This window comes from Myotis brandtii, unplaced genomic scaffold (assembly GCF_000412655.1).
Source record: "Myotis brandtii unplaced genomic scaffold, ASM41265v1 scaffold902, whole genome shotgun sequence".
In the NCBI taxonomy this organism is placed as follows: Eukaryota; Metazoa; Chordata; class Mammalia; order Chiroptera; family Vespertilionidae; genus Myotis; species Myotis brandtii.
Genome location: NW_005371709.1, coordinates 417939 through 441684, shown reverse-complemented (window position 1 = coordinate 441684; position 23746 = coordinate 417939). Strand labels below are relative to the sequence as shown.

At 45.2% G+C, this 23746-nt stretch overlaps 2 protein-coding genes across 3 annotated transcripts; one reads left to right on the top strand and one right to left on the bottom strand.

Moving 5' to 3' along the window:
- Window positions 1–2975: 2975 nt before the first annotated feature.
- Window positions 2976–8107, bottom strand: NDUFB8 (NADH dehydrogenase (ubiquinone) 1 beta subcomplex, 8, 19kDa). The gene is made up of 5 exons (XM_005885349.2): window positions 7960–8107; window positions 7573–7699; window positions 5936–6035; window positions 5378–5533; window positions 2976–3160 (listed from the first exon to the last, which is right to left on the bottom strand). The coding sequence occupies exons 1-5, from the start codon at window positions 8042–8044 to the stop codon at window positions 3068–3070; spliced, it is 561 nt and encodes a 186-aa protein (XP_005885411.1). The 5' UTR covers window positions 8045–8107; the 3' UTR covers window positions 2976–3067.
- Window positions 8108–12029: 3922 nt separating this feature from the next.
- HIF1AN (hypoxia inducible factor 1, alpha subunit inhibitor) lies at window positions 12030–22884 on the top strand. Of its 2 annotated transcripts, XM_014532665.1 has the most exons (8): window positions 12031–12246; window positions 12528–12778; window positions 15538–15686; window positions 18338–18483; window positions 19457–19563; window positions 19869–19932; window positions 20164–20274; window positions 21111–22884. In XM_014532665.1, exons 1-8 carry the CDS (start codon window positions 12070–12072, stop codon window positions 21153–21155), a joined length of 1050 nt encoding a protein of 349 aa, XP_014388151.1. In that variant the 5' UTR covers window positions 12031–12069; the 3' UTR covers window positions 21156–22884. The 2 variants fall into 2 exon arrangements, with proteins under 2 accessions (XP_014388152.1, XP_014388151.1); XM_014532666.1 differs by lacking the exon at window positions 20164–20274 and having other exon boundaries at window positions 12030–12246.
- Window positions 22885–23746: the final 862 nt, after the last annotated feature.

Genomic DNA, 23746 nt, shown 5'->3' with positions numbered 1-23746 from the left:
ACCGGTCTCCTGAAGGGCTTCGGGCTGCGGACGGCGGCTGTGAAGGGCCAATAGTCATGGCCGCGGGGCACGCAGCCCATGAGCGCCGCGAAGCGGGGAGCTGAGAACCGGGCCGGCCGACCCACCGAGAGGATGTAATAGGACGATAGCTTTTAATGGGCCTCCCTCACCTGTCCTGATTGCCCAGTACTGCCACAGGGGGTCAGATCCGACCACCAGGAAATTCTGATATTCAATTTGAGCTAGGCCTGGAGCCAGCCTCTAAAAAGGGAAAACACTTAATTCATTACCTACTTAAGTCGAGAAGACGGCCTCAGTAGAACCTAGTTGAAAAGGCAAAAAGCAATCGAGGCCATAATTAGCTGTGACACACGCAGCCCAGCAACTGGTGCCCAAAACTATTGGTTGATCAAGGCTGTAGGTGTGCAGAGAGCAAGGTACTGTAAACCAGGGGCTTCCTTTCCGGGAAGCTTTCCGGGACATGAAACAGGCGTATACCGTGGAGTTGCCCCATAGGTAATGTCTCAGCAAGGATGAAAGAAGCTAGAAGTCGGGGGAGTAGGCTGGTTTCAGACTGAGAAATACCAATTCAACTCAGATAATAGGGAGTTATTGAAAATTATGGGTAGGGATGCAATAAGATATAGATTGTATTTTGAGACTAGCAATATGGATCCACTCAGGGAGGTAGAAGAGAGGGCTGGAGGCATGGACTCAAATTAGGAGACTAATAGGACCTAGGTATCAGGTGATGAAAGCCTGGATTAATACTGTGGCAATGTCTGTAAAGCAAAATTGGACAGGCTTTTGTGACTGATAAAGGAGTTGGAGATGAAAAGATCATATATTTCTTATGCTCATTGAGGGAATTATGGCATTTCCAAATAAAAATGTCCTGTAGGCAGCTGAAAATCTTAGATCTAAAATTATTTGATTAAAAACTTCCATTTAAGCCAGTGGTTCTCAACCTTCTGGCCCTTTAAATACAGTTCCTCATGTTGTGACCCAACCATAAAATTATTTTCGTTGCTACTTCATAACTGTAATGTTACTACTGTTATGAATCGTAATGTAAATATCTGATATGCAGGATGGTCTTAGGCGACCCCTGTGAAAGGGTCGTTCGACCGCCAAAGGGGTCGAGACCCACAGGTTGAGAACCGCTGATTTAAGCCCTAACTGGTTTGGCTCAGTGGATAGAGAGTCAGCCTGCGGACTGAGGGGTCCCGGGTTCGATTCCGGTCAAGGGCATGTACCTTGGTTGCGGGCACATCCCCAGTAGGGAGTGTACAGGAGGCAGCTGATCGATGTTTCTCTGTCATTGATGTTTCTAACTCTCTCTCTCCCCTCCTCTCTGTAAAAAATCAATAAAATATATTTTTTTAAAAAGACAAAAGCTTTAAAAAAACAAAAAACTTCCATTTAATGCATAAATCCCACTGTATTCCTGCTTGATAGCCTCCAAAGATGGTGACCGGGTTATCTTATGACAGCCCCCAAGTCATTGTGACACAATCCTAGATTTCCTTTCATGTGGACTTGGAAGTTTCCAATTCAGGACAGAAGACAATTTAGGGCATTGTCTGTGCCTGCCCATTCCTTGTACTATTTCTTGAATTTAGCACCACAACAGTGGATGAGACCTGAGAAAAGTAACAGGATTGATAACTGAACCACAGGCAATACCTCAAATTGGGGAATGAGGCAGAAATGTTACTGATTAAGTTCTCTGAAAGAAATCTGAACCAAAGGCATAAGATCAGTGTCAAGCAGGATTTTTTTTAAGTGTATTCTTCCCTAATTCTTTTCACTTTAACTGTGTCTCCTCTTCTAGGTAACTACTTAAAGCAAATTATTTTGTCTTGTTTTAACTTTATATCCCCAGGGCCTATCAGTGTCTGTTATATATGAGGCACACAGATATTAAATGATAAGCAATGCTCTAAAGCAGCGGTTGCCAACCGGTGGTCCACAGACCACTGGTGGTCCGTGAGGTCCAAAAGGTTGGTGACCACTGCTCTAAAGGACAGAGAATGAAGACAGAAAAAGACAGTGGAGATTTTCAAAGAAAGGCATTTCATGAGAAGTACTCCCTGATCTCATAAAAGTCTTTCATTGCCTGGACAACCATTAAAGGACCCCTTTTTAAACTTGAATAGACTTGCTTCTATAGGTCTGTTGAATGTATGCTTTTCAATGGGTCAGATTTTCGGCAATATTATTGTAATTTAAGAAAATGTCTCCAAAGGAAGAAAAGAACATGAGTTGGTTCACTTAAAAATAGATACATTGAGATAGACTCTCAAAAACATGGTTTTTAATTTAAGAAAATGTCTCCAAAGGAAGAAAAGAACATAAGTTGGTTCACTTAAAAATAGATACACTGAGACTCTCAAAAACATGGTTTCCCTCTAAGGCTATATAGGCGCTTGGATGAATTATTAAAACAACAAAAGCCATAGGTTCAGTAGTAACTCACTGAACTGTCCTCTAATTCATAAATATAGGTAATGCTAGCTTATAAGCTAGGATTCAGAAGTTGCTTTGGAATGAGACATACATATTTATATAACAGAAGTAAAATTAAGAGGCAGTCACAGCCCTAGGCCAGTCCAAAAACAGTACCTATTTGTCCTATAATATACTTACAACATGTTAGAATGCCATTTTTTTGTTAGCTAACCATTATTATGAAAAAGGTCTTTTAATGGGTCATAATTCTTGTTCCAACTTGGGAAGTTAGGAATGTCCTTCTTCCTCAACCCTGTAAAGAAGAAGCTACCCTTAGCACCTGCTGTACAAATGAAACCCTCACTACTTTCACAGTCCCAGCGACGACAAATTAACATCTTCTTGTGCTTAACTCCCCGCACCCTCCCATCCTTCCAATCTCTGGGGGAGGGGAGGGGCGACAGCAGACAGAAGAAAGAGAGGTTCCTCAGGCAGTGGCTAATCCTGGGGAAATGAGGCACAGATACCACAGCACTGTTTAATCAGGGATTTCATTAAGGTTCAATCTCTAGGAATGAGGAAGTCAGTTAGTGGGCACGAAGCCCATGAAGCCTCCTCAGATTTCGTAGTGAACCACAGGCTCAGGCTCTTTGGTGGGATCGCCGCCTCGTTCCAGGTACAGGTTATTATAAGGATACTGCTTTGGCCCCTAAGGAAAAAACACAGGTCAGCAAGAACATACATCAGCCAGTACCTGGCTACATCCCACTCTGAGTTTAATAGTCACACGCAGTAAATGGGTATGTGGTAGCCTCTGGTCAGACCCAGCTGGGCTAGAATGGCAGGAAGAGCACTCCTCTCCCTGCTCAGCCCAAGGCAGAAAGAAAGCCTAGACTGTAAGAGACATAGTGCCTACACTGTGTGTGTGTGTGTGTGAGAGAGAGAGAGAGAGAGAGAATGAGAATGAGGGAGAGCACCAGGGAACGCTTTCTAAATGAGACGATGCATCCATCCATCCCACTCTCTCGGGGTCGAGACAGACTCAATCTCCTTTAAGTCACTCAGCCTCGAATGGTTCCACCACTAAAGTGGCCGAGCAAATGAGGCGTGCAGGAGCAGCAGTGAGGGAAAGCACAGAGGAGACACGGCTGGGACGTGCTTTAGGGGCTGCTGGCTTTACCAACAAACAGCTGTCAGAGAACACAGCTCAAGGGGAGGAGAAAAGGGTGATGTGCTTACAGAACTGAAAAATGGAAGAGCCACACTGTGTTTCTTGCTCTCCTGAAGTGAAGTTAGTGCTCACACCAGCCCTGCGTGCACTCTCCAGCCTGGGGCCCCTGGGGCTTGGTAGGAAGGCTCGTGTCAGTGCACACAGACATACCAGCTACCATCAGGACATTGATTATCTCTGCAAAGGTAGCACTGAGCAGCCAACTGCAAACACAGCAGCTTCCCTGCTTTCCGTTCCTTTCCTTACAATCTAGCCTGCAGATCAGCGGTCGCCAACCAGTGGTCCGCGGACCACTGGTGGTCCGTGAGGTCAGAAAGGTTGGTGACCGCTGCTGCAGACTACTCCCAGATAATCTTCCTAAAAACCTAGCTTTCCTTATGTTATTCTTCTGTTCAAAAACTCAACATGGCTTCCGGTTGCCTAGAGCAGCGGTTCTCAACCTGTGGGTCGCGACCCCTTTGGCGGTCGAATGACCCTTTCACAGGGGTCGCCTAAGACCATCCTGCATATCAGATATTTACATTACGATTCATAACAGTAGTAACATTACAGTTATGAAGTAGCAATGAAAATAATTTTATGGTTGGGTCACAACATGAGGAACTGTATTTAAAGGGCCAGAAGGTTGAGAACCACTGGCCTAGAGGCAGACCAAGTCATCACTGTATCCCCAAACCATAGCATGGTCTGGACTGGTACACAACAGGGGCTTCATAAATATTTGTTGAATTAATGTGTTCCTACACCATCAAGTCCAAATCCCTTAGCAATACAGTAAAAGCTGTCCAACGTAAACTGATCAGCTCACCTCACAATCATTTTTAACAGAGCAATTTCCACATCTGATTTCCCAGGACATCAGAATTACCTGGGACTTGTTAAATATTGATTCTAGAATCCCACTGTGGAGCTACTGAATTAGGCTTTCCAGGAAGTGGAGCCCAGGAATCTGAATTTTTAGCAGCTCTCAAGGTAACCAATGCAGCCAGTTATCTAGGAATTATTTTATATGCCTGCTCCACTCCAGCTAACTCTCTCCTTGTCCTTCCGTTTTCTCTTGCCCCAAACGTTCTCTCCAACTTCTCCCTGCCACCCCAAGTGTATATATATTTTTTGCATCTAGTTTAACCCTTCTCCTTAACAGCACCTCATATCCATTAGTACAAACATTCACTACACACATATATATACACAAAATCTGCCAAATTCCTGTATTTGTTCAAATGTTGCTCATTTGAATTTTCTTATTATTCAAATTCAACTTCATTAAAGCTAGATAGTATTTTTTCTTTTACATTCTCCAAAATATAACTGTCTATGCTTATAGTAGACATTTAATTGCTTCCAATACCTCATAGGAGGTGCCCTTCACACCTTCAAAAAGGATAAGGCTTCAACTCCAGATTCCATGACTCTACCTTAGAGTGAATCACTTGAGGAAATATAATTGGTAAGTACAGTCCCCAAATGGCAACTCTAGAGACTAGCTGGCTTCCAGATTCTCTTTCCTCACAGAGTCCTAAACTGTTTGTTCTCACCCAGACTGATCCAAGATGTAGGATGGAGCAGTGCTCTGGAACTCGTGCCACGCCCATGTGCAAGGCCCTCCATAGGTTGTCCCTACTCCAGAGACTTCATTCCCCAGGAAGCAGGGCTAAGTAAATGTGCACAAGAAAGCATTTTTCAGATACTCACCACTGGCTGGTAGGAGGGATAAGTCTCCCCGACCCAAAACATAAACAGCATGAAGGCCACGAAGCCGAAGAGGTGCTTACACATGACATCCCAAGAAACAGGTGTGGGGGACGTGTCCACACGGTTCCTGATATACATATCTAGGTCCCAGTGAAGCTACGGCAGAAAGACAGGTAAAGGTCACATACCGCTCTTCCTACAAAAGCAGGCAGTTCAGAGTGGTCAGAGCCTGACACAGGGCTTGACAAAGGCACCCTACTGCCCTGAACAATATTCTGAGAGCCAAGTTTGAGATGCTGGTTTATGGTTAGTTTCCGTTGACCAGAGACAGCTCAATCATGGAACTTTACAGAGCTTGTTAATTTCCAGAAGTCACATTCCACATGCCACACATGGAACATCAGATCTCAGATTCATGTTTTTGGCTTCTTTGGGCAGTAAACCTTAGTGTTATTTGGACAGAGAAATGTTATTTGAGCTATAAAAAATAAAAATAAAAAATTCCAGGAATACATTAGGGAGAAGGAAGAAAGGTTAAACGGGATATAGTTCTCTCACCGGTTCACCCCAGTTCAATCGCAGGTCTGAGTGGTCCCAGTCATACCATGGATCCCTCTCATGCTGTGAGCGGTCAGGGAGCTTTGGGTAGTCGCCATACCTGAGAGATAGCAAGAGTTCTGGAAAGGGCTCTGAGCAATGTCTCTCAGATAATTCAGAGTATCCTCATCTCAAAGATAAGAAACCAACTGACAGAAAAAACTGTCTCACCTAAGGACAGAGGAACTGACTTTCAAATCAAGATCTCAATTTTTAGTCACTAAGTAAAGAACTAACCAAAGAAGCCCAAATTGTAATTAAAAGTTCGTCAGCCCGACCGGTATGGCTCAGTGGTTGAGTGTTGACCTATGAACCAGGAGATCACAGTTTGATTCCCAGTCAGGGCATATGCCTGGGTTTCGGTCTCTATCCCCAGTGTGGGCATGCGGGAGGCAGCCGATCAGTGGTTCTCTCTCATCACTGATGTTTCTATCTCTCTCTCCCCTTCCTTCCTCTCTGAAATCAATAAAAATATATGTATTTTTAAAAAAGTTCACATGAAACTCTGAAATATTATAACACCATAAGCTTTTCTCACCTTCTTTCAACAAAAAGAAAAAAATCCCATAATGTTATAATGCTAGGCCTGGAAGGCGTTATCAGTCACTCTGATTTCTTCATGAGCAGAAAATGAAACTGAAGTATGGGGTCTAAACCCGTGACTAATTGGAATAAAAACAAAAAGGGTACAGATTAGAAAAGTATTATTTTCATAGCATTTTCCTCAACCGAGTTGGCATACATCTTCATGTTCCAAACACCTCATGGGACTTCTTGCCAAGTTAGGTTTTCCTCCTACCAATCCAGGTTCAACTTATACTGTCAAGGCTGCTCTTGTCCACAACACAATCAAAGACACAGGAAATGATGACAACTAGGCATACACTACAAAAAGCGATTGGAAAACAACAAGACGAATAGGAGCTGCTGAAATCACACTGCAAGAGTGATGCTAGGCTAGAAAATGAGGGTGCTGGCAATCACTTCAGATAATTAACCCGAGAGATGTGAGATGGGCGATAGCTATGAGGACAGGAGAGGAGGAGGGAGTAGCATTAATTGGAGCAAGGGAATTGGCTATTTAATCTGCTCTGCAGTGGCTAGGATTTCCACAGCCCCAACGGCAATGATGGGGGATTTTTTTTTTTTAAAAAAAAAAAAGAGAGATAGACACACATATAAGAGTACTCCATCTACAAATAAGGTTCTCAAGACAGGAGTCCAGGTCCAGCCCGGTCACGTGCCTGCATGACAGCACCTGAGCCCAGCAGATGCTCAATCCAAATGAAACCCTGCGCTCTGGATGGAGCCAAGGAAGATTCCCGCTATTCACGGGTCCTCAGGGAGCTATTACAACCTCGCTTCCTCATTTGAGGAAATAACCCGAGCCAAGGAGAAAATTGAAGTCCTCCCGGCTGCAGCTGCTCACCCACCGCCCCCATCCCTCCTCCCTCCACCGAGAAAAGCACCCACACCACTGACTCGGAGGGGTCATGGGAAGGCTGGGGGGCGGGGGAGAGGGTCAGAGTCGAGCCGCCTAACCCAGCCGCCTTCGCCCATCGCTACCCAAGTCCGCGCAGACCCCCTCTCTCTCTCACCCCATGCCATCATCCGGGTACGGCTCGTAGTCTTCCACCCGCAGGTTATACTTCTTGGCGGCGGCGGCCCGCTCTTCTGGGGTCCTGGGGTAGGGCCCCGGGAGCATGTCCTTGGTGATGTGGGAGGCTAGAGGGCAGGCGAGGGCAGGTCAGAGGGCATCCCGCTCCGCCTGCCTCCCCGACGATTTCAAGCGGCAGCGGAGGCCGGAGCCCGAGTCTTCCAGGGACCAGCGAGACCGACCACCCGCTCTTCTGGATACGCGAGCTCCACCTCCGCCCCCAGCCCCGACACGGCCGCCGCGGTACCCACGATACCCACCTCCCCCTCAACACACCAACCCTCAGGCATCCCCTTCCCACACGGAGACCTCGCCCTTTCTCGCGGACCTGTCCGTGCACCCAGCGGTACCACGGTCCGGCCTGCCCTTTGCAGCCATCGGACTCCCAGAACCCCCGCCCTGGCCGCCGCCATCTTGACCTTCTTGAGGTTTCACTCCGCACATGCGCAAAGGCCTGTCACGGCGGCTGAGCTGGGCCAAAAGGCATGGAGGCGGCAGGTCGCGAAGACACGTCCTAAGGGTTCAACAAGGGTGGGGCGTGGGGGGTGTTGAGCAGAGGCAGGATGTGCAGAGGGACAGAGGCTGAGAGGGAACACTGGAAGGGGAGAAAACCAAGCAGGTCATTGCTTCGATATTTCAGATTGCTGTGTCTCTTTTTCTCCCCAAGTTACCTTAGACGCATCCAAGGATAATGAGGACTCAGGACCTGAGCATCTCATGTGGACAGCTGACCCCCTCCAGCAAGAGCAGTACAAGTGAAGTGAGCCCGCGTTAATCTCTGACGGCTTGCCTTTTCCTCTCCTTTACCGGCACTTGCTCCATCCATCCCCAAACGTGATCATTCTTCAAATTCTGCCCTTGGTCCTATTTGTTTTTGTTGTTTTCCAAATTGGTGGGTATCTTTCAGCTGATGTGCGGTGCAACAGGTAAATCGGCCTCGAATTGTTTCCTCATTTTCAGTCCGTGTTAACTTAGGAATGTCCCAGTCACCTCTACCCAACAAATGTAAAACCAATGCTATCACCAGAGGCAGCTTTTAGGAGCACGCATAAAGGCTCAGATTTGCCAGGATTTAGATAATTACATTACTAACACAATTAACAAGCATTAGAAGAATGGGGAGGGGAGGCATTATTATATTTGCATATGAATATGTTTTCATTTTATTTAAACAAGTGGAATTTGCATAGTTTACACCAAGCATGTCAAACTCAAAGGCTAACACAGGCCAACTAAACAAGGTTTAAGTTTATGTGGGCCGCAAAAAAACAAAAGCTTCAATTTTCATAGAAATGTAGGTTTACGTCCATAGAGACATGCTGAATACAAAGGGCTGAAATAAATGAGTAATCATTAACATAAAATAATAAATCATTTTAATAAAAATTAATATTTTTCTTGAACATTAACTTACCAGACACTGAATAACTGCACCAATTAATAAGCATAACGCAAATAAACCTATTTTTCTTGTTCTCCGAAAGCGAAATATTTCCTATTGTGCACACTAAACAGGTCAGTCCAAGACTAATGACGTGGCAATTGGCTGCTAAAACATTCTCTGCTAGTATTAGTGGAGAGAAATGGTGCGCCTGCACATAAGGCGCATAAGGGAAATGAATGCAAAACAATTATAGTAATCAGTCATTAGTGACCCTTGTAGTTCATTATTAAAAATTATGTAAACACGGATATCGTAAAAATTAAGTTACAAAATTTTTATGGCCCTCGGGCCGCGAGTTTGACATGCTTGGTTTACACAGTGTAAATATGTACATATTTTCAGAAACTTTTAGGGTGATCACTGTTTTGGAGCAGAATTCATTATTATAGACATTCTCATATATCAGAGCAATAAAAACTGATATATACTATTTGGTATATAAATTTTGGAAAGGACTACATCACAGCAACTTGCCCTTCCTATATAATAAAGCCTAATATACAAAATCGACTGAACAACGGGAAGACGAGCACTGACCACCAGGGGGCAGATGCTCAACACAGGAGCTGCCCTCAGGCTCCAGGCCCCAGGCCAGCAAAGGCGGGTGCCAGTGCGGGGGTTGGAGGGGGGTGGGCACCCTGCCAGTCACCCCACAGATTGGCCCCGATCACCTGCCAGGCCTAGGGACCCTACCTGTGCACAAATTTCATGCAACGGGCCTCTAGTCCTATATAATAAAACCATAATATGCAAATTGACTGAACAGCAGAATGACCTGTTACTATGACACACACTGACGCTCAATGCAGGAGCTGCTCCCTGGTGGTCAGTGCACTCCCTCAGGAGGAGTGCTGCTCAGCCAGAAGCCTAGCTCATGGCTGGCGAGCACATTAGCTATGAGCACATTAGCAGTAGCGGGAGCCTCTCCCACCTCTTCGGCAGCGCTAAGGACCCCTTGGGGGACGTCTGCTAAGGGCTTCCGAACTGTGAAAGGGCTCAGGCCCTGCTGAGGGGAACCCCTCTTCCGCCCAGTGCATGAATGTCGTGCACTGGGCCTCTAGTTAGTAAATAAGCATCAATAGTTGATGTTCAGGATAATTGGACACCATCTGTAGTCAATTGATCCAATTTGGGTCAAAAAACAGAGTTGGTCTAATTTATTTTTAAGATATAATTTACATACCATAAATTCCCCCTTTTAAAGTATATAATAGTTAATTTTTAGTATATTTACAAAGTTGCGCAATTATCACCACTAACTCTAAAAAATTTTATCACCCTAAAAGGAAACCCCATACCATTAGCACATCCTGCCCCCCCCCATCCTCCCCTCTCCACAACTACTAATCTATTCTCTGCCTCTGTGGATTTTCCTATTCTGGACATTTTGTATAAATGGAATCATAATATGTGGCCTTTTGTGTCACATTTCATTTATAACGTTTTCCAGGTTTGTCCATGTTGTAGCATGTGTCAGTTCTTCATTTTTATGGCTAAATAATACTTCATTATATGGATATATAACATTTTGTTTATACATTCATCAGTTGATGGGTATTTGGATTATTTCTACTTTTGACTATTATGAATAATGTTTCTGTTAACATTCTTGTATAAGTTTTTGTGTGGATGTATGTTTTCAGTTCTCTTGTAGTATTAGTAAAATGTCTGGGTCATAGGGTAACTCTATGTTTAACTTTCTGCAGAACTACAAAACTATTTTTCAAAGAAGCACCATTTTATATGTCTGCTAGCAATATATGAGGGTTCCAATTTCTCCAAATTTTCAACACTTGTCACTGTCTGTCTTTTTTATTATCACTATCCTAGTGGATATGAATTGTATCTCATTGTAGTGTGTATTTTTTTATTCCTTTCCCAAGGGTTTGTTTTATTGATTTTTAGAGAGGGAAAGAGAGAAACATTGATTCGTTGCTTCCTGGATGTGACTTTCTCAGCTCCTAGAATCTATCTGTCATTCTCTGCCACATATAGTTTGTTTCTTAAAGGCCAACAGGACATCATCTGTGCCTTCAAATCTCTCTAACTTCTGTCTCTGCCTTCCAGACTCAGATTTAAAGAGCTAGAGTGATTAGGTCAGGCCAACTCAGGGTAAATCTCCCCTTTGCTGAACTCAAAGTGAACTGATTAGGGACATTAATTATATTTTTGCTATATAACCTCATTGCCAGAGTGATAGCCTATCATAGTCATAAGTCCTGTTCTTCTTCAAGGGGAGAGACTTATTATATAGGGCATGTAACCCATGGGATGGAAATCTTTGGATCTATCTTAGAATTTGACCTCCAACAGCCAGCCATAAGAACTAAGTAAGCAATAGAGGTCATTGATAGGGCCTTTAATAATCAATATAAATTGTTTGAATATGTGGGATGCTCATGCTTGACTATAACATTGGTCCCATAGCAAAAATATCTTCAAGTAGGAGAGATGGTGATACAAGTAGAAAAATCAAATGATGACAAACAAACAAACAAACAAGCAACCCCGTCTGTGCTTTTAAAAGAATTCAACTTGCCATATATCTTTTGCAAAGGCCTTCAAAGCAACCTTTGCCCACATCCTGCACACCGCCCCCCCATCATCTATCAATCTAACTGCTTTTCCTTCTGACTTCCTTAGGTAGGTCAATCATTTGCTTCTTTCCTCACTAAACTTGCCTCCTTCTTTGCCTGTTGTGTAGGCCTGGGCACACTGAGGCAGCAATACTATTTTGTGAATTGGTTAACCGCGTTAGCAACTCTCATCTGTGGGACTCACGTCTAGCCCAGGTCTTCAGGGGCGGAGCCTAGGGTGTAGCGCTGTTGGTCACCAATAGGAGGCGCTCCCCCCACGTCTTGGCTCCGCGTTTTTGTTTTTGTTTTTGTGCTTCTGGGCCGCTCTTTCTCGCAGCCCATCTCTATGGTTTCCGTTGTGTTTTCTCCGGAATAGGCGGAGCTTCCGGTTCCGGCGGGGCCGTCCCTAGCGGCGGAAATGGCGGCTACAGCGGCGGAGGCCGCGGCCTCAGGCTCTGGAGGACCCCGGGAAGAGGCTGAGGCCCCCGGCCCCGCCTGGAATGAGTCCCAGCTGCGAAGTTACAGCTTCCCGACGCGGCCCATCCCGCGTCTGAGCCAGAGCGACCCCCGGGCGGAGGAGTTCATCGAGAATGAGGTAGGGGGCGGGGCCGTGTCCCCTGCGGGAGCGGGGGAGGGAGCAGGTCGGGAGGAGAGGTCAAAGGCGAGCGTTGATGGAGGTGGGACCTGGCTGGGCGGTGGACTGGGGCCTGAGGGGCGCTGGAGAGGGAGGCCAGGAGAAACGGGACTTGCGGGGTTCATGTTGGCTAGCAGACGGGGTTACTCGGAAGTTGGGAAGTAGCTGGAATGACGGAACCAGAGCCCACCGGTCCTCGGGGTGACTTCCTTTGTGCTGCTTCACCTGATGTTTTCCCTTAGGAGCCTGTGGTGCTGACCGACACGAATCTCGTGTATCCTGCCCTGAAATGGGACCTGGACTACTTGCAAGAGAACATTGGCCACGGAGACTTCTCTGTGTACAGTGCCAGCACCCACAAGTTCCTGTACTACGACGAGAAGAAGATGGCCAATTTCCAGAACTTTAAGCCCAGGTCCAACAGGGAGGAGATGAAGTTCCATGAGTTTGTTGAGAAACTTCAGGATATCCAGCAGCGAGGAGGAGGAGAGAGGTACGGTCCCGGTGGTGGGTTTCTGTCGGCTCGGAGGCAGGCATTTTCTTTGCTGGCACTCGTGTGAAGAGACGGAGGAGCTGGGTGCGTTCTCAGAGTGGAGGGGTGAGAGGGTGACGACCCGTGCTCTGTGGTTCTCTAGTTCTTTGTCAGCTTCATAAAGTGAGGGTCACCGTTGCCTACCAGGGTCCGGTAGGTGAACAAAAATGAAGTCGTTTGGGTAAAAACTACCGTGAGGCGAAATGTATACACCCGGTTCCAAGTCAGAAGTCACGACTTGACTTGTATCCATTTGGGAGTTCCGTTTCAGGACTGCCAGATATTCAGGTTTTTCAAGAGAAGCCAGAAATCGAGGATTTTTACTTAAGATCTTTTTACTTAAATGTGCACAGCTAATTCAAATTTTTAAAGATGCTGCGAGGAGCCGAACGGAAATGTCTGTTGTTGGATTTGGCCTTGAGATGACCCGTTTGCAGGCTAGTGGCTGGGGATAGTTAAGGCCGAAGAGTTACGTAAATGTTGAGATTCTGGGGTGAAGGATATTAGGGTCCTCTAGCTTAGGGGAGAGCAGATTAGGTTGGGGAGGGGCGTATATTGATGTTCCAGGTGGTACTGGCAATAGCAAAGGCAACACACACACACAGAAGTGTTTCTTTCTTTCTGCTTTCATGCCTGTGTACGAGGACAGCCTCTTAGGTAGGTCCCAGACAGCATTGTGTCTGGGAATTGCTTTCACTAAGTTCATGGCAAACGACCCTCTCCAGCTCACCTTGGTGCCCCGTCTTAACCTTCCTGCCTCAGTTCTCCTTCTTACTCCCTGTTAGCAGTATGTGGCTGAGTGAATGAATTTGAAATATCTTTTTTCCATCTTCCTGATACTTAGCAGTTACACAATGAGAGGACTTTGACTAAAAGAGTTTCCAGAGTCTGAACTATGATTGATCTGTTATTTTTGTCTTATAAAGCCTGATTGAGTTGAGTTGTCTCATGCATTAATTTCCTCAAAATTAACAGCATGTACGTGTGTGCGCATACGCATAGACACATCCAACGTTCAGATTGAGAGCTATTTAAAATAGCGCTGGTGGAGTGTAATTCCATTTAATGAACATATGTACTAGAATAAGCATGAGATAAAACACAAGAATCCCCTGGTTCCTCATTCACTTTAAGTTTCTTATCCTATAGTGAGAGCATTTCCCCCTCACTAAGTATGAGCTATGAGTGTAGTCTCTTCTTTATGGGTGACTCAAGGAAAAATTTTCCTATGAGCAAGTTTTACCCTACCTGCTGACTTGAGCATCAACCAACTCCACTGCATAATTGTACAGGTTGTTGTGATTCTGGGATGAAGGCTGTTAACATCCTCTTGAGCTCTTTTGATATTTACTGTTTAGGTATAATGGAAAATGTTTAGATTCATGTTTCATGAATGGTCCTGCCTCTTTTAAAGTTACTTGCAAAATTTTTGTATGTGTATGTATATTATAATCTCTGGGAAGAGTCCAAAGGTTGCATTTGAGTCATGTCCCCAAAAAGGTAGCTAATGTTTCTAGCTTACTGAGATTTCTAGTTAAAGTGGCCTTAAACATCATGCTTCTAGGCACTGATACCTTTGAGCCTTTTGAAGTAACATTCTCAGGACCAGGAAAGGACTGCTTCTGTATCTTACCTTCCAGCTTGTCCCCTCATTAATGTGTCTTGTGGGCTTGATTACATGTATCTGGGTTTTCATATACCTTAAGTAACTTCTGATCTTCCTTAAGGGTGTTAGGAGCCTTGGGCCTGATGAGGCATCTTCCTTCAGATGTAGAAAGCTGCTACAGAGAGGTGGCTGAATCAATTAAGATAAACTAGGCTTCAAGCCAGAGCTCCGCAACTTTATTTCTCACTCACACTACATGTTCATCACAGGTCACCCGGAGTAGGCTGTGCTCTTTTTTGAGAAATATGAAACGCTTCACAAATCTGTGTGTCATCCTTGTGCAGGGGCATGCTAATCTTCTCTGTATCGTTCCAGTTTTAGTGTACGTGCTGCCTAAGTGAACAGAGGAGGAAGCTTTGCTCTTACATCATCATTTTCGCTTCAGGGCCCAGATTGGCCCAGTAGCTTCTATCTGAAACTTTGCAGTTGCTGTGGCAGAGAGAAAAGATGTGGTGGTAGTGTGTGCTGGTTCTTACAATTACAGTTTGGAAGCAACACAATTCACTTCTGTGGACATTTCCTTGGCCAAAGCAAATTAAATGATCAAAGCAAGTTAAATGGCTTCAAAGGGGTACAGAAGAATAACGCTCCCGCAGGGAAGGAACTGGCTCTTGGTGAACAGTTACATGATTTGTTACAATGGCCATTGAGGGCCAAAGGGGATGCCTTGGGCCCTGAGAATCTCTGGAACAAGGGTGATTCATCATTGTAGGCTCTGTGGATAGACTTTGAGGAATCTATGAAAGAAATTGTATGAAAGTTCGTTCTGTGTATGTGCATTTTTCTGGGGAACCTTCCTTGGATTCGTAAAGGATTTATGCTGTGACCCAGAAAAACTTAATCACTTCTTTAAAGTAAGAAGTTTGGTGTCCGAAGAAAGATAGTTAAGGATTCAGTTCTGTGAGAATCCATGTTGGTTAAGATTCACATGATAGTGGTTGTTCTCTGTGGGCGATGATATTGTGGGTTTAGCTTAGATTTCCAGATGTGGGGAGGCCATGCCAAGGGACTGTGTGTACATGCACTAATGGGATCTTCTTCTTGGGGAACATAGGTTGTATCTGCAGCAAACACTCAATGACACTGTGGGCAGGAAGATTGTCATGGACTTCTTGGGTTTTAACTGGAACTGGATTAATAAGCAACAGGGAAAGCGTGGCTGGGGGCAGCTGACCTCCAATCTGCTGCTCATCGGCATGGAAGGTAAGAAATCTTTCAGAAAGCAGCATAGCTTGGAGTCATTCAAACCCGGTTCCTAATCCTGTGTCCACTATTTATTCCCTCCTTGACTTTGAACAAGTCACTTAACTTCTCAAGCCTCAGCCACCTCATCTGCAAAAGGACCATGATAGTATTTTATAAGTAGCTGTGAAGGTGAAATAAGATAATTTATGTTGTTTTTAAGGTAGTTTCATGCACTCTAAAAAGTTTTCCCTTCCTTAGTTATTGTGTGAATGTGTATACTCAGATATTAGGGATCTCTGCAGTATTGCTTTTCTCTATTGGATCTGTTTGTATTCAAAAGATTTTTATCCCAGTAGAAGAGGGAATGTATTTTTCCAATATAAGCTGAACCTTAACTTCTGAACAAATAATACATTCATGGGGTTAAATTCAAAAGGTATAAATAGATATGTAGTGATAAATCTCTCTTCCACACCCAGTTTCTCTCCCTGGAAGCACCACATGTTATTAGTTGACTGTGTATCCTGCTAGAGAATTTTATGTACACACAAGCAAATATGTGAATATGTTCTTTCATGTGTTTTTTTTTTCTTTTGAATAAAATGAGAAGCCTTTAAATTCCAGTCAGAACAAGGAGAGCTACTTATCTCATTCCTATTATTTCCAGCACTAGCTTGGTGACAGACTCATACTAAGTAAATGGTGAATAAATTGGGTTGAACAAGGAAGCAGAGTAATTATTCATTGTTGTTCACTGCTGGACTCAGATCTCTCCGCCCTTTGATTATCCTTTCTTCAGATTTAGGCGCAGTTTATGGATTGACTTTTAACCTGTCCCTTGGAAACCAACTCTTGGTTGACCTGTCAGGAGCCAGTTCTAGTTTACTTGACTCTGCATTTTTTTTTCTTTTAAATATATTTTTATTAATTTCAGGGAGAGGAGAAAAAGATAGAACATTAGTGATGATAGAGAATCATTGATTGGCTGCCTCCTGCACACCCTGCACTGGGGATTGAGCCCACAACCTGGGCATGTGTGCCCTGACCAGGAATCGAACTGAGATCTCCTGGTTCATGGGTCGACGCTCAACCACTGAGCCACATCAGCTGGTTTTTTTGACTCTGCATTTTTCTGTTGCCTTGTCCTCTGGTAGAGTGTAGGCAAGTGGATTTGTCGGGTAGAGTTGAGAGAGCAGACCCCCTTTGGGGATGCCAGGGACTCTCAGCATTTAAGAAGGCAGCTGTCTTGACCCACCCAGGTAGACCTGGAGAATGTCTTCTACACTCCATGCCCTGCAGGGGCCCTTAAGTTTTTAAGGATAAACAACATACGTGGCCCCAGTTATAATGAGTAGATAGAGCACATACTAGGGCAGAACTAATTCAAGGTGGCATTTAAAATAATTTGCTTTATTCAAGTTGAATAGCTCTCTTTTAGGAATCTGATTCGTACCCCTATGAGAATCAACATCCCCAGTGTTGCTCTAAGAAGTGTTGCACCTTACAGGTGTGTTGACGTGGGAGGAAAGGTTGAGAATCTTTGCCCTCCAAAAGGGCTACTCAGGCACACTCTCCCGGGAATATGTTCGGGCCTTTCTGTTCCCCTCTCTTCTTCCCCCACAGGTGTGTATCTCCTAAACTCTAAGGGTTCCCATGAGACTGCAACCAGGGGAGCAGTGGGCGGCTGCAGCTTGTCCTGGGCTAACCCCCAGAACCTGTCTCCTTCTCTCTGACTCTCCAGTGAGCTGACAGCAGCTATGCCTCGGCTCATTTCTTTCCCATAAGGTTTCTAGAGAGCCAAAGCATCCCTGCCTAGTCTCTCTCCTGTCGCTTCTTCTCTCGTAGAGACAGTTTGTTTCACTGTCCCCAGCTTTAATAAACGTATTCTCAAAATAAAGAATAAAAAACGAGCTACCCAAAGCAAGTACGTATTCATGCAACTTAAAATGACTAGTTAACTCCATCAAAGAAGGGCATTGTTGATACCAGTCATTTCATTTGTTTCTAACTCTTGTTTTACTGCCCTTGAATTCTTGCCATGGTCAAGAAGCGTATAAGTATATATAATATATTACTTGGTTAGACTTGTGAGTATGATTTTAATGCGCTATTGCTTCCAGTAAGGGCAACAGCCATCGTTTAAGAAAGTCTACTTTGCTAATTAATGTTGAATCCTTATTGCTGGACTTATTACTGATTAAAAGTGTAACACCACCCTGGCTGGTGTGGTTCAGTTGTTTGAGCATAGTCCCATGCACCAAAAAGTTACTGGTTTGATTCCCGGTGGTTTGATTCTCCGTGGTTTGATTCTCGGTTAGGACTGATGCCAGGATTGCCTGCTCCATCCCCGGTAGGTGGCGTGCAGGAGGCAGCCGATTGATGTTTTGTTCTCACATCTGTGTTTCTTTCACTCTCCTTATCCCTTCCTCTTCAAAAATCAATAAAAAAATATTTTTAAAAAATATCTCCTCAAATATATATATATTTTAAAAAGTGTAACACCTAATTCGCTGAGATTTTAATTGCCATCTCCCTGATTCTGCCTGATTTTTTTATTAGGAAGCCTTAGCTGAGTGGGCAGGCTGGTTTCTCTCCAGCACGGGGCCCTGTGTTCCAGCCTGTGCAATAGAGGCACTGCTCTGAATAAGAAAATGTCTTTCTTCTTCCAGGAAATGTGACACCTGCTCACTATGATGAACAGCAGAACTTCTTTGCTCAGATAAAGGGCTACAAGCGATGCATTTTATTCCCCCCGGATCAGTTTGAGTGCCTCTACCCATATCCTGTTCATCATCCGTGTGACAGACAGAGCCAGGTGAGCTCCTGATCTGAGGAAGGTACAGAACTCCTTGGGGATCCAAGGTTGGCATGACTTTCCCCTTCCTTGTGGTGGTATGCTAGGTTTGGACAAACTCAGAGGATAATTTCACAGTGTAGCTCATACAGGGTGGGGCAAAAGTAGGTTTACAGTTGTTCATATGGAAAATAATACAGTAATTAATTAATAATACAAGAATAAACTGTTTCACATACAACTCTAAACCTCCTTTTGTCCCACCCTGTATATTTCAGGCCTCTGTGGAAGTCCCCACATGTTTATAAATATAAATAGCCCTGTAGAGCTAATTCTGGAGGGCAGACCCTCGGTTGATGCTGATGGAGTCAGGTCACCACCCTGTTTGATTGGATTAATAGTTCATGGAACAAAATGTGTTTATGTCTCTATTGGATTTAATAACTGTTTTCTTTTGTCATGGATGCTCTCACTTTTTGATAAAAAGGAGGACGAATAGAATTGAGATATGTCACTTAATGTCTTTTCTGGATCCAAGTGAGGTATATGGTTTACTTTGTGGCCAAACAAAGAGGTCCTTTTCTTCTTAAATTGAAAGCTGCCTAGTTACTTCATGTAGGAATTTTGACTGGTTAGAAAGTGTGTCTGGGAGAAAGTTCCTGAAGGTTTGAGTGAAGGATGAGTCCTCATTATTCATATCTGCAGGCCATGAGTAGGTTTTCTGACCTGCAAGCTGTGATGTTTGGCTTCTGACCTCAGGAGCCCTGAAGCTGAGGATTCTTTACCACTCAGTATTGAGTGTGGCCTCTCTACATCGTCCTCTGAGAGAGACTGTGTATTTTTAACATATGTTGTGTTTTCTGCTGGATATAAATTTTAAGTTTTTTTTTTTAAGGCATCTTTGTAGACTACCAGAGTAACTTTCACATAGTCCTTAATGATAAAAATTTGGTGATCGACTGATTTTTTTTTTTCTTTCTCTTGAACCTCTCAGGTGGACTTTGACAATCCTGACTACGAGAGGTTCCCCAATTTCCAGAACGTGGTTGGTTACGAAACAGTGGTTGGTCCTGGTGATGTTCTTTACATCCCAATGTACTGGTGAGGAGGGGGCTAGGACTGAGGACTTCTTGGGAGCTTTCTTTTCCATTCCCTGAAAAGCCTTATCTGTGTCCCTTGAGTTGTGACAGGATTGGTCTAATGTGATCTACAGGAAGGTTGGCATATCCAGATGTGAGCATCCTGAACATGGGGGAAATCACAACCCTCTCTCTAGCCCCATGGTGTGTGTGAGAGGATGAGCATGAAGATCCTGTCCTCTATTTCTCTTAGCTGGACTCCTAGTTTCCCATCCCTCCCTCTGAAAAGTATTGGTGGCAAACAGGAGCCTGTTTATTTTCTTGCAGGTGGCATCACATAGAGTCATTACTAAATGGGGGGATTACCATCACTGTGAACTTCTGGTATAAGGTGAATATGGGTTTTTTTCCTAGATGGGGCTGGGGTGAGGTAGGTGTAATACATTATTTGGGGGTAGAGTGGGGAGGTTGGCTATTTCTGGAGTGATCCCAGGTCTTTGGGGAGATGAAGAGGAATGGGCTTGAACGGTATTTCTTAGAAGGGAGGATGGTGCCTAGGAATAGTGGGTGACACCGAAGCTTTCTGCTAAAGACATTTCCTGAGCTGCTGCTTCCTTTGCAGGGGGCCCCCACCCCTAAGAGAATTGAATATCCTCTCAAAGCCCATCAGAAAGTGGCCATAATGAGAAACATTGAGAAGATGCTTGGAGAGGCCTTGGGGAACCCACAAGAGGTATGTGGCTGCCCCAAGGTGGCACTCCTGTGGTTCGGTGGCAGTGATCAGGGAAAGTCAGGATTGGTGTCACATTCTCCATAGCTCCTCTGTTTCATACCTGTTATCCTTTCCATAGAGGTTATGGGTATGTTCAGAAAAGCTTTGTTTTCTGCTGAGAGCTGGGCCTGACTGGCGGATCAATTATAATCTGTTCCATGCTAGTAGTAATGTTCCCCGTGGGGCTTGTGTGCCAGCTGGGACCCCTGAGGGGATTCTTCTGGAACAGGAAGTGAGCAGTAAAGCATCTCCTCACACTCTCCCAGCTGTGCCAAGGCTCTTCTAGATTGAGACCTGCTTCCCACATAGGTGTGCCAGTGGCTCATCGGGCAAATGGGGGAGGTTTGTATTCGTAACACTCTAGCCTCCATCCTGTGGGTATCCTCAGCATCCAAAGGACCTGTGGGGTTTCGAGATGGCATTACCCTCGATTGCAGGTGATCTTTTCAGTATATAAAGGCATGTAACATTCTTAAGGCACACTTAAGAAACATGCAAACACTCTTGGGTATTTGAGGATTATTAGTCCTCTGACCTTCTGTCTGTTGTTTGGTGCTGCTTACAAATACAGGGTATTGTGAGAGGGAAGATAATACAAGGTGAGCACAAAGAAGATAGCCATGCCCCGGAACACTGGGTTGACCTTCAGGAAGAGAGTTGGTTAGAGGGCATACAAGATTGAATGAAAGCTTTCTCCCTCCCCTTGGCTAGACATTGAATGTCTTTAGACACATGCCTGTCCGGCTCCAGGGTCTGGGAACAGGCAGTTCTAACTGGCTCCTCATGTCTTTTTGCAGGTGGGGCCCTTGTTGAACACAATGATCAAGGGTCGATACAACTAGCCTGCCAGGAGTCGAGGCCTCCTGCCAGGTGACTGCTAGCTCATCCACACCGCTTCATTGATGAGGACAGGAGACTCCAAGCACTAGTATTGCACGAAGCACTTAATGGACTGGACTCTTGCCATGGCCCTGGAGGCAGGTGTTTGGGACAAGGCAGGGTGGTTGGCGAGCCACTCCCGTTTGGAGGGACTTGGTGCCCTTGCCTCTGTGCCCCAGCACCTTCTCTCCCTGCCCCCCTAAAGTTCTGCATTCAGTGTGTGGAGTTCCAGCTTCTGGTTTTCATCATGTCTGTGTGTGTCAGTCTGTCAACCTTGGGATGTGTGTATGCGTGTGTGTGCATGCACACCCATGTGTGTCTCTGTTCCTTGCGCCCTTCTGGATCAGGACCCCACTCTGGCCCAGACCTATCTCCTGCAACCTCCGTGCCTCAGCCTGAGATAGAGGAGATGCTCTTGGATGCCCGCTACATCAGGCTACAGGGCCAGAGCTATCCTGATGTTTAGGTCGGTCGGCTTCCTTCAGGTTTCACAGAATCAGGTTCTAGGGTGGGTGGGAATGGCTACTGGGACTCTACTGGGGAGAGTGAGAAGGAGGCTTGCTTTGAGAGCCGGGAGAGCTTCCTATGAGAGAGAATTAGACAGGTTCCAACTTGGACCTTCATGCTCAAGCCATACATAGAAAAGAGCCTTGGGACACAAGAACCAAGGATTGTGCATAAATTTCAAATTGCAGTTACATACAGCTCCTCTCTTTCAGCACCAGCTCTTACTCCCTGTGCTGAGTACCAAGGGAGGCCTCCTAGCATTGGCTTCTCTAGGTTCTGTGGGTGCACACCTCTGTGCAGTGTGTGTGTGTGTGTGTGTGTTGTGTGTGTGTGTGTGTGTGTTTTCACACTGGCCTGCCTCTCTGCTTACCAAGTCTCTCTACTGCTTAACTCTACTGCAGTGGGAACCCCAGGGCAATACAGCCTGACCTAACCTAAAGATTTTAAACTCAGTTTCAGCCATTGGATGTTGGTCAGGTCTCACAGCAACCTGCCTGAGGCTGACTGGCTAGAACCTTTTCTGCCTAGGCAGGCTACACGCTCTATGTCTGAAGAGCTTCCTGGCTCAGTAGACAAAATGGGGTCAAGCTTTAGCAGCTAACTCACTACCTGTCATCCACCTCATGACAAGGACAAAAATGTAGCCTTGTCTCTTAAAGCCAGCACCTCTGCCAGACCCCACTAATGTTCCACAAACACCCTCAAAAGTCAGGGCAACTGGTGGAGCACAGAAGTATAATTTCCTTTTCACAGCTACTTATGAGAACCCCTCAGGGCTGCAGCTTACCACTGGGCAGCTGTGCACTGCACAACTTGAAGGGCCCTCTTCACATGTATTCAGTGGGATTGGGCAGTGTGGTGGCCCTGTGTCTTGTCACCTCCACTTCCATCTCATGTCCCTTCTCTCTGGAAGGAAAGAGGAGGTGGAGTATTTGGGTTTCTGTATTTTTTTCTTTTTTCCTACCAAAGGTTTACTTCAGTGTCTGAGCTATGGCTCTTACCCCCAAGCTCAGTTTACAGTTACAGTGCACTGATGGACTGAGGATGCGTGTGTTTGTGTGTGCACATCTGTGTATGTATTTTAAGTACCCGATTCTGGGTTCTCTGATGCACTGTGTGTGCGTGCAAACACGGTACCTTCTCAAGTGTAGTTCTTTCAAATATAGCCAATGCTGGAAAATGTGATCGCAGTGATCTCCATCTCTCCATCTCTTTTTGGGAAAGAGGAGCATACAGAGAAACCAAGGCAAACAGAGGATAAACTTGACCACAACCACACTTTGAAAAAGAGCAGATTGTTTTTGTTCTCCTTAGCAGGTCTGCTGCATTACTGGGTCAGCCTGCAAAGATGTGGGTGGTGTGCAGCAGGGAGGTGTGTGCCACGCAGCTGGTCCTTGCTGGGCGCTGTGCTGACCTAAGGGGAATGGGGGGCAGGGACCTGCACAGGATTGGTTGTGATCCTTGGGTAATATAATACTGACCCCTGATTACTAGACACCTAATGTGTGCCTAGTGCTTTTATCTGTGTTCCTCACTATCCTGCAAGGTAGATATTCTCATTTTACAGATGAAGAAATGGGCTTAGAGAGGTTAAGTAATTTGTGGCAATCAGGATTCCAGCCTATGCTGTTTGGCTACAAACCCCTGCTGCTCCTTTGCCACCAATGTTGATTCTTTTACCTCCTCCCTTGTACTACCTCAGGTCTCATTCCACTGGACACTGTCTGGTGCTGGCGAGTTTAGCCCAAGAGAGTGCAGAAGATACAGCAGTGGGTGACAGCTCTCCTGGCTCCAGCTAAAGACATCTGGGGGAAACTGCCGGGAAGCCATGTAACACGTTCATAGTGCTGCAAGGAGCTACGGGGAGACAAGTTCTAGATCCCATTGTGTTCCTAGTGTGTCCTTGAGTAGGTTCCATGACTTCTCCCAGCTTGCTTCTACATTGATAGAATTGAAGACCTAGTTCTAGGTGCTCACTAAGAACCTTGATTCATGTTCTGCTGTTTCCTTATCCCCCAAGGAAGAGGTTGAGTCTTTTGCCTTTACT